Raw genomic sequence first — 14,397 nt, forward strand, 5'->3', positions numbered from 1 at the left:
CTTGAAAAAAGAGTTTACAAGGATGCCTGGGTGGCTCAGTCAGTTAAGCCTCCAGCTGGGTTTCAGCTCAGGTCGTGATCTCACAGTTCGTAGGTTTGAGCCCCACATCAGGCTTCATGCTGACAGTGCGGAGCCTGCTAGGGATTCTCTTTCTTTCTCTGCCCCTCCCCTACTTGCTCTGTCTCTCAAAACAAACAAATAAAACTTATTAAAAAAAAAAAAAAAAGAGTTTATCAACCTGTTCTAATTGATCACAAAATATCCCTGAAGCTAGCCTACAAATCATTTGTAGTGATTTACTGATTGACAAAAGCATTGTACACACATACACACACACACACACACACACACACACACACAAACACAGTAGAATGTCACTTTGGGTAACAATATCAAAGAATATACTTTAAATGTTTTAAAGTATATTTTAAAATCCCTATAGCAGTACACAATAAAGTCAGGTGATATTTAAGTTACTAAAATCAAAAGGCACATTATAAACCTGAGTTCAAACAATAAGAAAAAACCAAGCTAAAGAAATATTATAATACATTTCTAGGAATATCTTAAAATAGAATGCATGTTTTCAATTCCTGCCCAGATGATAAATACTTAAAGACAAAACGAAATAATCACTACTGCCAAATAAAAATGAATAGCGTGGACAAACGGTTGGTGAAACTCAATATCCAAGTGTACTTATCACACCTTTCTAATCTGTCAGATTTTTGGTCTAGAAACAGTAGAAGGAAGGTATATTAACACAATGGTTAAGAGAATGGACTTTAGGGTCAGACAAACCAAAGTCAATAAAAGCAATAGCACTATTTTAAAATAACTAAATAAAAGATTCTCCAAATGTATTTTGTAAAAGAACTATCTTTTAAAAGGAATTACATATTAAATTAAAATTAGTGTCATTATAGAACTACAAATGCTAAAAAATCCTAAGAAACTTAAGGGAATATGTGAGGGAAACTGACAGCTGAAAAAAATGGTCTCATCCCTAGGAGAAAAATAAATTTATACTGTAGAATGTAACAGAAGCACTTATTTGATTATTCATCTGAAAATAAATCTGGTTGGCTAATTCAGTGATCTGGGTTTTCTCTTCCTAATTATACGTTGCTGCTCTCCCCCCACCCCCCCCAAAGACATACCAGGTCATTACAAGTCTGATCTAGCAGTTATCTAAAGCACAACTGAATGACTTCAGGAAAAACAATGTAGATGATAAAATTATCTGCTATAATGACTATGGAAACTGCAAGAAAAAGAAGAACTGTTTGTAAATAATCAAGATCAAATTAAAAATTATTTGTGGGCTCAAGGACAGAGACAGCACACTTAGAAACTTAGGACATTAGAAACAAAACATTGCTGTATTTAAGATACATTGTCTCCTATATCTGACTGCCATAAAGATGATTGGGTGAGACAGTTTTGTTCTGTATTGTTTAATCTCAATTCCTGGTCGTTATTTAGCATCTCATATCATTGCTTTGGAGATTCTGACCAAATGCTAAGAATTTTGACCAAATGCCAAGAATTCTGAGATCTAACTAAAATGGAGTAGTAGCCACTCTGTGCAATCACCTCATTGACTCATTTTGTTATTCTGAGATAGCTGCCAGGACCATGAAGCTGATTTCCAGATTCTATCCAACACCAGGAGTATCCTAATTTTCAGATGATTCCATCTCTGAAAAGGGATTCTAGGAAACAGAGTCTTTTCCTGTTATTTTTATTATCTCTGCAAAGAAGACTGTTACATAAAATCAATCTGAATATATAGCTAATATGTAATGTTCATAAAAGGAAATTGACTGAAGTTGGACTCACCTGTCCACTTTTCCCTATTTCCAGCTCCATTATGGCAACAGGAGTGTGTATTTGAGCTGAATGCCTTGACTGCGATTTGCCATCAACTCTCCAACTCAGGCCTCGAAGCCCACTGTCCCAACGGCTCTGGTTCATGAGGCTCTCTCGAATTTTTGTCTTATGGCTTTTCCAGAATTTGGAAATGACAGCAGCTTGGTCACATGTGATCCCACCTTGCTTTTTGGTTTGAGCAGTCAAGAATGCCTCCAGCTGGTTGAAATCCATGTCTGCAGATGCAATCGACTGCAAAGACAAAAAACATAATATAATTTGAATTTGGTAAATAACTAGAAAAAGATAGCTCAACTACAGATCATATTTTGAATGACTCTAATCACTGAATAAGCTTTCAAAAAGGGTCATCAAATGACAGTAATGAGAATAAGCTCTTTAAAAGAACAAAACTACTCTTTTTAGAAAAGCTACTTGTTGGGGCACCTGGGTGGCTCAGTTGGGTAAGCATCTGACTCTTGATTTCGCCTCAGAACATGATCTCAGTGTTGTGAGACTGAACTCCACCTCAGGCTCTGCGTTGGGCATGGGGCCTGCTTGCTTGAATTCTCTCTCTCTCTCTACCCTGCTCATGTTCTCTCTCTTCCTCAAAATAAATAAACAAACATTTTTTTAAAAAAGATTTTAAAAAGCTACTTGTTAATAATTCCATGTCATTCAAATTCTATATCAGTAACTAGAATCTAATTGTTAAATATCGAGTTCCATAATGGGAAAATAATAAAAACTTTAAATAATAAAACAAGAAAATGAATTAACTCATCTTCTGATGAAATCTTACATAATTTCACAATGCCTTATAGCAAGACTTGGTTTGATATACTATAACTATACAATGCCTTGTCCATAGAAGAACTAAGTACACTTTGTTAAATAAATGCATTATGTTAGCTGTGTAGTCCATCTTCAAATAGCTCATTTACAATAATACTACTCTAAAATTGTATACTGCTCTACATTTCTCCATGAATTTTCAAAACTTAATGATCATTGCTGTTTTGTGAATAGTAGGTTGCTAAATAAACTGAAGTGGAAAATCATCAAAGGTCTGTGGCAATGGAGTCTTGGAGAGGACAGTGACTTAATGATTTGGTGTCAAGATTTTTGTTGTCTCCTCTTTGGTATATCCTTATCCTCTCCTGGCCACCAGGATTGGCATGAGCTCTAAACCAGACAAATCATAGTATCCTCCTTTCTCTGGACACAACAACTGTTTCAAATCAATCTTCCAATTTAATAAAACAGTTGTAGAAATGGTCTTTCCTCTTGGAGTCATGGAAGCAGAAGGATACAAGGCTGGGTTGCAGACTGCTATCTTTGATCTGTTGGCAAAGGCTTGACTACAATAAAAAAGAACAAAGCCAAGCAGAAATGAGAGTGGGAATGATATCCCTGCTCTATAATCTCCAAGACCATGGTTCCTATAAAGCTTCCTTTAATTCTGTATGTTATCTCAGCATTCTTTCTGCCTATAGGTACCAAAAAATTCAATTTACTATTCAAGACAGTTTAAGTTATATTCCTATCATTTGAAACCAACAGTCTTGACTAAACTTGGGCAGCAGCAGTGAAAACAGAGGAGTGTAAAGGAGGACAGTGTACAGGTAGAGTATGGGTAGATGAAGTAGAACTGGGGCTGAAAGACAAACATACTGCCTTCCATCTTTCCATTAATGTAAAAAAGAATTCTATGATAAATATAACAACTTTCTGGTAAAGATATTTCACAGTGTAATTTAATAGATATATATTGAATGCTTAGCTATTTGCCAGGTATGAGAACCCAAATTCTCTATCTAAGCCACTCAACAGAAATATCAATTTGTATAATGTACTAAAATTAAGTCAAATTGTTTCAACTAGCACTTTGTTTCACAGTATCACATCACGGCATCGATGATTTATATCATTCTTTTCCTCAAATTATATCAAGATATCCATTCTGATATAATCTCACCTGTGACAGGATTTATTTTGGTTGGGTCCCAGTCAATTATATCTTGAACTGGGGTCAATTCATCCAAATTTAGAATAATCAGAAATTAAATAAGAAACTGATTTTGGTTCAAGTTGAAAGTCATCAGTTCTCATTTATTCAAGGAATATCTGAATAGCTACCATGGAACAGACTCTGTTTAAAGCATGCCACCTACATCAACCAGTAGCCTTAGCTGGCAGCCTGGTACTCACTTATCCCTTATTCTTCCCTCTCCTCCACAACTTGAATTAGTAGTTCTCAACACTGGCTGCACATTAGAATCATGAGGTACATTTTTAAAATATCAATTCCCAGAAATTCTGATTTCTAAAAATCCTAAAATGGGGCTCAGGCATTGGCACTGTTTAAAAGCATCCCAAATAATTCTAATAAGCAACAAAGGTTAAGAACTAAGGCTACATTTTGCTCATCAACTTCTACTGATTTTTATATCTGAAATAATTCTCTAATGTGTCTCCTCTGCTCTGTCCCGACTCCCAGTATAGAATATTCAGGAGGCCACCATCTTGTACCTAAACTAGGCTTATACTTTGTACCTCCTCAAGTCTACCCTCTACACCTCACCAAAATAATCTATCTAAAATGTCAAAAGGATACTGTCATTTCCCTGTTTTAAGATTTCCAAGAACTGCTACAGTGGTTTCCAGTCAGTTGTAAAACATTCCTATGTAAGTTATAAGTTACAAGTAATATTATTATTAGTAGTAAAAGTACTGAAGTTTGTAAAAATTTACTTTTATAAGTATAAACTGGAGGGTTTTCAAGGTTAACCTTACATTAACAATTCTTGCCTCATTTTTTTCAAATGCTTATTTATTTTGAGAGAGAGAGAAAGAGAGAAAGCATGGGAGGGGCAGAGAGAGAGAGAGAGAAAGAAAGAGAATCCCAAGCAAGCTCTGCACTGCCAGCACAAACCCCAATGCAGGGTTTGATCTCAAAAACCATGAGATCATGACCTGAGCCAAAATCAAGAATCAGATGTTCAAATGACTGAGCCACCGGGTGCCCCAATTCTTGCCTCATTTTAATTGTTTCCTTGAAAAGAAGGGAAAAAAAAGAGAAAACTACAAACAAAAGAACTCTACATGGGAATAAATCATGCATATTACTATTGTCATGGTGGAATAAAACATTAAAAACTGACCATCAAGGGTAGTGGTCCTCAACAAGGTAGTACTGCCCTCCAAAGTCACTTGAAAAATGTTGGAGCTGTGTTTGGTTCCATGGTGACTGGAGTGCTGTTATCTAGTGAGCAGGATCTAGGGATGATCAGCATTCTACAATGCTCAAGAAAATGAGTTGACAAACTTTCTATAAAGGTGTTACCATCATTATTAGATATTCCACCTTTTGAATGTAAACTGGTACAGCCCCTCTGGAAAACAGTGTGGAGGTTCCTCAGGAAACTAACAATAGAACTCCCCTATGACACAGCAATAGCACTGCTAAGAATTTACCCAAGGGATACAGAAATGCTGAGGCATAGGAGCACATGGACCCCAATGTTCATAGCAGCACTCTCCACAATAGCTAAAACATGGAAAGAGCCTAAGTGTCCATCAACAGATGAATGGATCAAGAAGATGTGGTTTATCTATACCATGGAATACTACATGGCAATGAGAAACAATGAAATCTGGCCATGTGTAGCAACATGGATGGACCTTGAGGGTGTTATGCTGAGCGAAATAAGTCAGGCAGAGAAGGACAAATATCATATGTTTGCACATATAGGAGGATTAGGAGGAACTTGATGGAGAAACAAGGGGGAGAAGAAGGGCGGGAATGGTGGGGGAAAGGGAGAGAGGCAAACCATGAGAGACTCTTGAATGCTGACAAAAACTGAGGACTGATGGATGTGGGGGGGAGGAGGGATGGGCATGGAGGAGGACACATGTGGGGATGAGCACTGAGTGTTATGTGTAAACTAATTTGACAATAAACTATTTGGAAAAAAAAAAAAGATATTCCACCTTTTTTTTTTTTTGGTCCAACTCTCTAAAAATAATATAAAAACCATTCTGGGGCGCCTGGGGGCGCTCAGTCAGTTAAGCTTCCGACTCTTAATTTTGGCTCAGGTCATAATCTCACAGTTTTGGGAGTTCAAGCCCCACATCAGGCTCTACATTGACGATGCAGAACCTGCTTGGGATTCTCCCTCTCTCTCTGCCCTTCCCTGCTCCCACTGTCCTTGTCTCTCTCAAAATAAATAAATAAACTTTAAAAAAAAACCTGCTAATTTAAAATATACATATAAATAAATAAAAATATAAAGACCATTCTCACTCATAAGCTATCCAAAGATAGGCAATGTGGCCTCTGGAATGCAGTTTACCAACCCTTCTCAAGAACATCCCACAAAACAAACAAACTCATGTGCCACAGGACTTGGCAATGTCTCATTTAACATTACATGGAAAAACCTGTTTATAATTACCTGAACCTAGAAATTCATCTTTTTTCTTTTTTCATAAAAAAATTTGCAGTTTTAATAAACACCAAATTTTACAGGAATGAAACTAGTATTATATGTACTTTAGTTTGGTCAGAACTTTACAAACAGGTTTTTGAACAATTTGGAAAATTATCAATGACAATACCAACTAAAATATCTGAATTACCAATACAATACATCTATAAAAGTCCATGTTTATTGCTGCACATTTACAGGCATTCTGTATAGAAGTATGAGTATCTGTTTAATTCATTATATGTTCTAATGCAGTAATGCTTGAACATTTAAATTTTAAAATATGTATTTCAAGTTACCTTATTATTTTATTTTCCTTAGAACTTGACTTTATATTACATTTATGTCGTCACATTAATTTGTTAGAAATGATGCATGTTAATTTTATATGAATTATAATTATAAATAAATTCTATTAGACAATAAGAAAGGAGCATTAGAAAATATTTACTACAGGAAGAAAACAATGGACCTTACAGGTTTGAGAACCACTGAGGATAAAGTCCAAGCTCAACACAACAAGATCTGGTCTGGCTTATCTTTTAGTGCCTTATAAACTTCCTGTTTCCCACACTTGCCATCCACATAGCATTAACCTGTTTGTAATTCTCCTACCAGAAATCCTAATACGGTACTTCTTTGTATGTGCCTTTGTTATTCTAACAGCTTGAAATGTCCTTCCATCACATTACTTTCCATCGGATAAAATGTCCTTAAATAGATTAACCCCTACCACCATTCAAGACTCATTTCAAGCTTGGCTTCTCCAATATTCCTCTTCCCCTAGTAAGGTAAGGGCCCTTCTCAATTCCTTTTTTGTATTTTAGGTGTATATATATATATATATATTTTTTTTAGTTTATTTATTTATTTTGAGTGAAACAGAGAGAGAGGGAGAAAGAGAATTCCAAGCAGGCTCCACACTGTCAGTGCGCAGCTTGACACGGAGCTTAATCCCATGACAGCAAGATCCTGACCTGACCCGAAACCAAGAGTAGTACACAACTGACTGAGCCACCCAGGTGGCCCCCTTTCTATTCTAAAAATCTCCTAATATTTCTTTCATTACACTTCCCTCAATGTAATGAAATTATCTGTTTACAAGTAATTTCACCCAACAAATTCTAATCTATGAGGGCAGGGTCTACATATTTCTGCAATTATAGCATCTAACATAAGCCCTTGAATTCATGGCCTAAAAAGCATTGCTACCATATCAACAACTATTCAAACCAAAAATGATAAATGCTGCAGGTCAACCTAAAGTCTAGAATTATTAAGTCATCAATTTCTTTACAAAATCCTCTCATATATATCACAAACCATAAACTCCTAGATAAAGATTAAAAAAAAATCCAAAAGGTTGATTTCTTTGCCTAATCTAGCCTTGCTAAGCAAGGGGCTCGAAGCCAAAGGTAATCTAGGCTACAAAATCAGAGGAAAGAAAGAAAATGAATAAAAAATAAAAATGCAAACCACAACATTAATATTATTGACAAAATTGCTGCTGCTAGACTATAATCATTGAGCGACCCCACATTATGTCACTGACAGTGAGCAGCCCAGAGAAACTGCTGGCCTCCTAGTCAACATAAATCAGCACCATGCTAAAGATATATGTGATTGGCATATGACAATCCAAAAACAATTTTTAAATGTTAACAATTAATAATTATAAATTTGAAACTGGAATTTCAAATGAACACAAAAAGTTAGGTAGGAGGAAAAGGGAAAAGCACGCCAAGTTATTCAAGGCTACTTCAGAAAAAAGAAACAGGTTGATATATAAGCAATTCATATCAAACTCCTAGCAAGAACTGTTATATATACAGACAAAATTATTCTAAAATTTGTACAGAAAGCCAAAGGAAACAGGATAAAACAATTTTGAGGAAAAAAAACAATGAAGTGGAAGGAATCAGTCTTCCCCCTTTCAAGACTTAAGATACATAATCAAGACTACAATATTTGCAGAGGAAGGATGCATAAACTAATGGAATAGAATAAGTAACAGAGAAATAGACCCATACAAAGACCAACTGAGTTTTACAAAGGCGCAAAATCTTTTCAATGGAGAAAAGAAAGTCTTTTCAACAAAAGGTAGTTGAGTAAGTACATATACTTAGGTTTAAAAAACAGAACTTTAACATAAATTTCCTAATTTATGTAAAAATTAACTTAAAATAGATCAAGGGCTTAGATATAACGTAAATCTGTAAATCTTTTTCTTTGTATTTTTTAAAGTGTATTTTTTTTTTTGAGAGAGAGAGAGAGAGTATATGTGAGCAGGCAAGAAGTGGAGAGAGAGGAAGAGGGAGAATCCTAAGTCCCAAGTAGACTCGGCACTGTTAACACTGAGCCCAGGGCAGGACTTGATTCCTCAAACCGTGAGATCATGACCTGATCTGAAGCCAAGAGTCAAATGTTTAACTGACTGAGCCACTCAAGTGGCAGTTACCTGAAACTGTAAATTTTTTTTAAAAAAATAAGACAATCTTTTTAATGAAGAACTAGATAAAGAAGTCCTAGATTTGACATCAAAGCATTATCCATGGAAGAAAAAACTGTTAAATACAACTACATCAAAATTAACCTTTGTCTTATGCAAAAAAAAACACTGTGAAGAGGAGGAAAAGACAACCTACAAACTGGGAGAAAAAATTTCAAAACAAATATGTGACAAAGGACTAACATATAGACTACAGAAAGAACCTTAAAATTTCAAGATTAAAAAACAGGCAATCCCTTTAGAAACTGGACAAAAGATGAGAGACATTTCACCAGAGTGGATACATAAATGGCAAATAAGTGCATGAAAAATGGTCAACATCATTAGCCATCACAAAAATATGAATTAAAACCAAAATGAGGGGCACTTGGCTGCCTCAATTGGTAGAGCCAACTGACTCTTGATCTCATGAGTTCGAGCCCCAAGCTGGGTATAGACATTACACAGAGAAACTAATAATAAAAATAAATAAAACCACAATGAGATATCATTATACACTTAGTAGAATGGCTACAATTTAAAAACAGTGACAACACCAAATACTGCCAGCAATAGAGAGAAACTGGATCACTCATACATTGCTGGTGGAAATATAAAATGGTACATACACAGTAAAAAATAGTCTGACAATTTACTAAACAAAATAAATAAGAAAAATAAAAACTAAACATGGTATTACCATATAACCTAGCAATAGCATTCCTGGGAATTTATCCCATAGAAAAGAGGACTTGGGTCCACACACAAAAAAAGTTATATAATACACATATTTCCAGCAGCTTTATTTGTAACAGCCAAAAATTAGAAATAAATCAGATGCCCTTCAACAGGTAAACAGGCAAACTATGGTACATCTATACCATGGAATATTACTCTGCAATAGAAAGGAAGTGGACCACAGATATAGATACCTGCACATATTCTCAGAGAATTACGCTAAATGAAAAAAGATTATGGATGCCTGGGTGGCTCAGTCAGTTAAGCGACTAACTTCAGCACAGGTCATGATCTCATGGTTCATGGTTCGAGCCCCACATCAGACTCTATGCTGACAGCTCAGAGCTGGGAGCCTGCTTTGGATTCTGTGTCTCCCTGCCCTGTTTGCACTCTGTCTCTGTCTCTCTCTGTCTCTCAAAAATAAATAAAACATTTTTTAAAAAATTTTTAAGAGAAGGTTATACATTGTATTATTCCATTCATATAATAATTTTGAAAGGTCAAAATTACAGAAATGGAAAACAGATAAGTGGCTGTCAGGGGTTAAAAAAGGAGTGAGGAGTTTTTGAGGAAGACACGGTCACAGCTGCAGCAGAGCTCAAGTCCACTGGTTCCTATTCCTCACTCACAACATGCACTTTTATCCAGGAACAAGTTGGTCAGGAAGCCACATCACAGCCACGGTTTTGAAAGATACCAGAAAAACACTTGTGGAACCAGAGGTGGTGGATTCACCAAATTAGAATTAGTCGAGTCAGTCACAGTGTAAAATCTCTAGAGAAGGTGTACGCTGACTTGATCAGGGGCTCATAGGGAAAAAAAAATCACAAAGTTAAAGGACCAGTTCAGATGCCTACTGAGACTCTTAAGATTAATCAGCACAAGAAAAACCTCCTGGACTGAAGATTCTAAGACTTGGATGTTTTTCAGATGAGGATCCTTAAGTGACTCACTGATTTGCATAGCCCTTCCATCAGTATTTAGCCAGAAGTCAAGGTAGAAGTAACCACTGCAGATACTTATATCAACTATTTTAATAAAATGATTGTCAGTTGTTTGAAAAAAAGGAAGGAGTGAGGATGAGTGGGAGGAAAAAGGATGTGGCTATAAAACTTCAACATGAGGGATCCTACTGGTAATTTAAAGTTCTGTATCCTGACTGTGCTAATATCGGTATAGTGATTGTGCTATTGTACTATAGTTCTGCAACAGGTTACCATGGGGGTAAGTGGTCAAGTGTACGAGGATAGCTCTTTGTATTTCTTACAGCTGCATATAAACCTACAAATTATCTCTAAATAAGAAGCTTAATTAAAAAATAAAACCTGTAAAGACTTCTCTAGCTTCCACATTTCAGTTCTAATTATTAAATACGGTTTATAAGGTGAATAATGAAGAGGTATTTCCTCTACCTATCTAACTCCGTGTCTCTTCATCTTCCCCAACCTTTTACCATCTTCCACTCCCTGGAACTCCCTCCATCCATACTGTACTCATTTTAGCTCCTAAAACTGCCATTCTTTCTCTATTCTCTGGACCTTTGCCTATGTTGGTCCTTTTGCCTAGAACATCTTAGTTGTTGCTCCTTCAACTCCTTTTGTTGACACTACCTTTCTTCAAGCTTTAATACAAATGTTACTTTATACAGAAAGTCTTCCCCAAACCACCAAATCTAGAATAGGGGTCTCTTTGTAGACTGCATGGTAAACTAGTGGTATTTATCCCAATGTAGGGTAACTACCAGGCCTATACTTTGCTCTCACATGTAAGCATTTATCGAGGGCAGAGGCCTTACCCTACTTGTTTATATTTAATCTCTGGGGCCTTCCATAGTGACTGTCACATAGTAAGTGATCAGTAAATATATGTTGAATGAGTGAATAGTTGGATGGATGTGGAATCAAGAATCTAAAAAACCTGGTCTTGACTACTCATCTAACCTTGGGAAAATCTTTTAGTATTATTAGTCGCAGTTTTAAAATCTGGCTACAAAATTCTATGACCTTTTCCCACTGAGTGTTAAGAGTCTATATCCCACCCCTAGAATAAATATGGGCTGTGTGACTGCTTATCCAAAAGATCATGGCAATTCCAACTAGAGCTGACTCCAAGATAACACGGGGGTCAGGGGCAATGACACCCCCTGGAAAATTGAAAATGCAGGGTGCCTGAATGGTTTAGTCGATTAAGTGTCTGACTTTGGCCCAGGTCACAATCTCAGTTTTTGAGTCTGAGCCCTATATCGCGCTCTGTGCTGACAGCTCGGAGCCTGGAGCCTGCTTCAGATTCTGTATCTCCCTCTCTATCTGCCTTTCTGCCACTCATGCTCTGTCTCTGTCTCTGTCTCTCAAACATAAACATAAAACAATAGAAAAAATAATAAAAACAAGAAAATGCATATCTAACTTTTGATTCCCTAAAAACTTAACTACTAATAGCCTTCAGTTGGCCAGAAACCTTATCTTACCAATAACGTAATCAATTAACATACATTTTGTAGGTCATATTCTTACAGTAAAGTAAGATAGAGAAAAGAAAATCATAAGGAAGAGCAAATACGTTTATTTTATAAAACCTCCATGTAAGAAGACCCACACAGTTTAAACAGATCAACTTTACATGACATTCTGGAAAAGGCAAAACTATAAAGACAGTAAAAAAAAATTCATGGTTGCCAGGAGTTGAAGGAAGAGGAAGGGATAAACAGAACACAGAGGATTTTTAAGGCAGTGAAACCATTCTATGATAATGTACTGGTAGATATACATCATTATACATTTGCCAAAATCCATTGAATGTAGAACATCAAGAGTGAACCCTAATGTAAACTATGGATTTTGGGTAATGTTGGTTTATCCACTGTAACAAATGTACCACTCTGGTGCAGGGTATTTTGATTGCTGGCGAGGCTGTGCATAATGTCATAGGGAGCATATGGAAACTCTATACTTTCTGTTCAATTTTGGTGTGAACCTAAAACTAAAAATTAAAGTCCTTTAAAAAAAAAAAAAAAAGCAAATTCAAAAAAGATCCTGGCCAAGTGATGCTGTGCCAATATTCTGCCTCAGGTTTCAAGAAACTTCAACTTCCATTTTGTTCCTCGTAAGGGGCTTGTTCTTAGAACCCAGACGCTACGCTGTAAGGAGCTTATAGAGACTACTTTATAAGGACTCTGGCTTCTAGCCCTCAGCCTATCATTAAGCTTCCAGCCAACAGCCAGCACCAAATAGCCAGTTAATGAGGTATTTTGAAAGTGGATCATATAGCCTCCAGTTAACACCATATGAAGACAGCCTTCCCCTCTAAGCTCTGCCTAAAGTTCAGATTCATTAGTTAAATAAATGACTGCTATTATTTTAAAATAATAAATAAATAACAAAATAAAATAAACTGAACTCAAGATAATGATGCCTTTTTTAGTAAACTGCTCATTAAGTATCAAGTAATTAAAATTAGGAGGCTAATATTTGAAACTGGGAAACTTTGATATTAATCAATCACAAAGCATGTTAGTCCTAAAGCAATCCCCTGTAATTTAATATTTATATATAATCATTAATCTCTTCTTTCTGCTTGAAAGCAACAGTATTTACAGTGGGCACTAAAAATAAACCAGAGAGAGTTCCTATTATTCTTTGGTAGACAAAACACAGCTTTTCCATTAAGCTTCCTGTTTTTTAGAGTGGCATTTCAAAACAAAGGCTCAGTGCTTAAAATAAATTTAGATAAATGGTATTTAGTGAGATATATACTTTCATACAATGTAAACTTCACATATCAGAACAAAGTGATTCCATATTATCAACGAATTCTAAGCTTCAATGACACACATTTCTGCCTCAAATTTTTCAATAAAAATGGAAATACCTCTCTGAAACTACTTTTAGAAAATATCCTTTAGAAACTATTAGGTTCTAGATATATTTGTTCTAATTTTTAACTAAGAAACTTTAATTTTTAGAGCAGTTTTAGATTCACAGAAAAACTAACCATAAAGTACAGAGTTCCCACATAACCCACATCCCTCAACCTCTGCACACATCCTCCCCTACCATCAACATCCACGTCAGTGTAGTACTTTGCTACAATGGACAAATCAATATTGACACATCATTATCAACCAAAGTCTACAGTTTACATTAGGGTTCATTCTTGTATATTCTGTAAGTTTTGGCAAATGTATAACAACCTTTATATATCACCAGAAGAGTTACACTGCCCTAAAAAAGTCCTCATGTTCTAACTCTTCATGTCTCCCTCCCTCTCCCACCAAAATATTCTATAAATGTCAGTTAGATCTAGTTAACTGATTGACCTGTTTGGTTCAACTATGTCCTTATAGACTGTCTGCCTATCGCATCTGTCCTTTACAAATAGCAGGGTGTTGAAGTTTCCAAGTACAATAGCAGATTTGTCTATTTCTCTTTGCAGTTCTACCACTTTTTGCCTCAGTTATTTTGACATTCTGCTGCTAGGTACATACATGTTAAGAATTTGTTACATTTTCTGGAAAAACTGACCCCTTTATCATTATGTAATGTCCCCCTTTATCCATGACAATTTTCTTTGCTCTGAACTCTGCTTTGTCTGAAATTAATAAAACCACTCCAGTTTTCATTGATTAGTGTTATCACGGTATATCTTTATGCATCTTTTTACTTTTAATCACTATGTGTCATATTTAAAATGGGTTTCTCACAGACAACATAGAGTTAGGTCTTATTTTTTTGATCCACTAACAGTCTCAGTCTTTTAATTGGTGTAAAACATATGGCATAATATCTGATACAACTGCAAAGAGAAATGGAT

At 35.8% G+C, this 14,397-nt stretch overlaps 1 protein-coding gene across 1 annotated transcript in view; it reads right to left on the reverse strand.

Moving 5' to 3' along the window:
* COMMD1 (copper metabolism domain containing 1) overlaps nt 1-14,397 on the reverse strand; it is a 195,307-nt gene that overhangs the window by 99,132 nt on the left and 81,778 nt on the right. Inside the window, exon 2 of the mRNA XM_039240311.1 lies at nt 1,843-2,124. Coding sequence (XP_039096242.1) covers nt 1,843-2,124 — 282 coding nt within the window. The remainder of the gene's footprint in view (nt 1-1,842; nt 2,125-14,397) is intronic.

This window comes from Hyaena hyaena, unplaced genomic scaffold (genome assembly GCF_003009895.1).
Source record: "Hyaena hyaena isolate Hyena2069 unplaced genomic scaffold, ASM300989v1 scaffold_173, whole genome shotgun sequence".
Taxonomy (NCBI): Eukaryota; Metazoa; Chordata; class Mammalia; order Carnivora; family Hyaenidae; genus Hyaena; species Hyaena hyaena.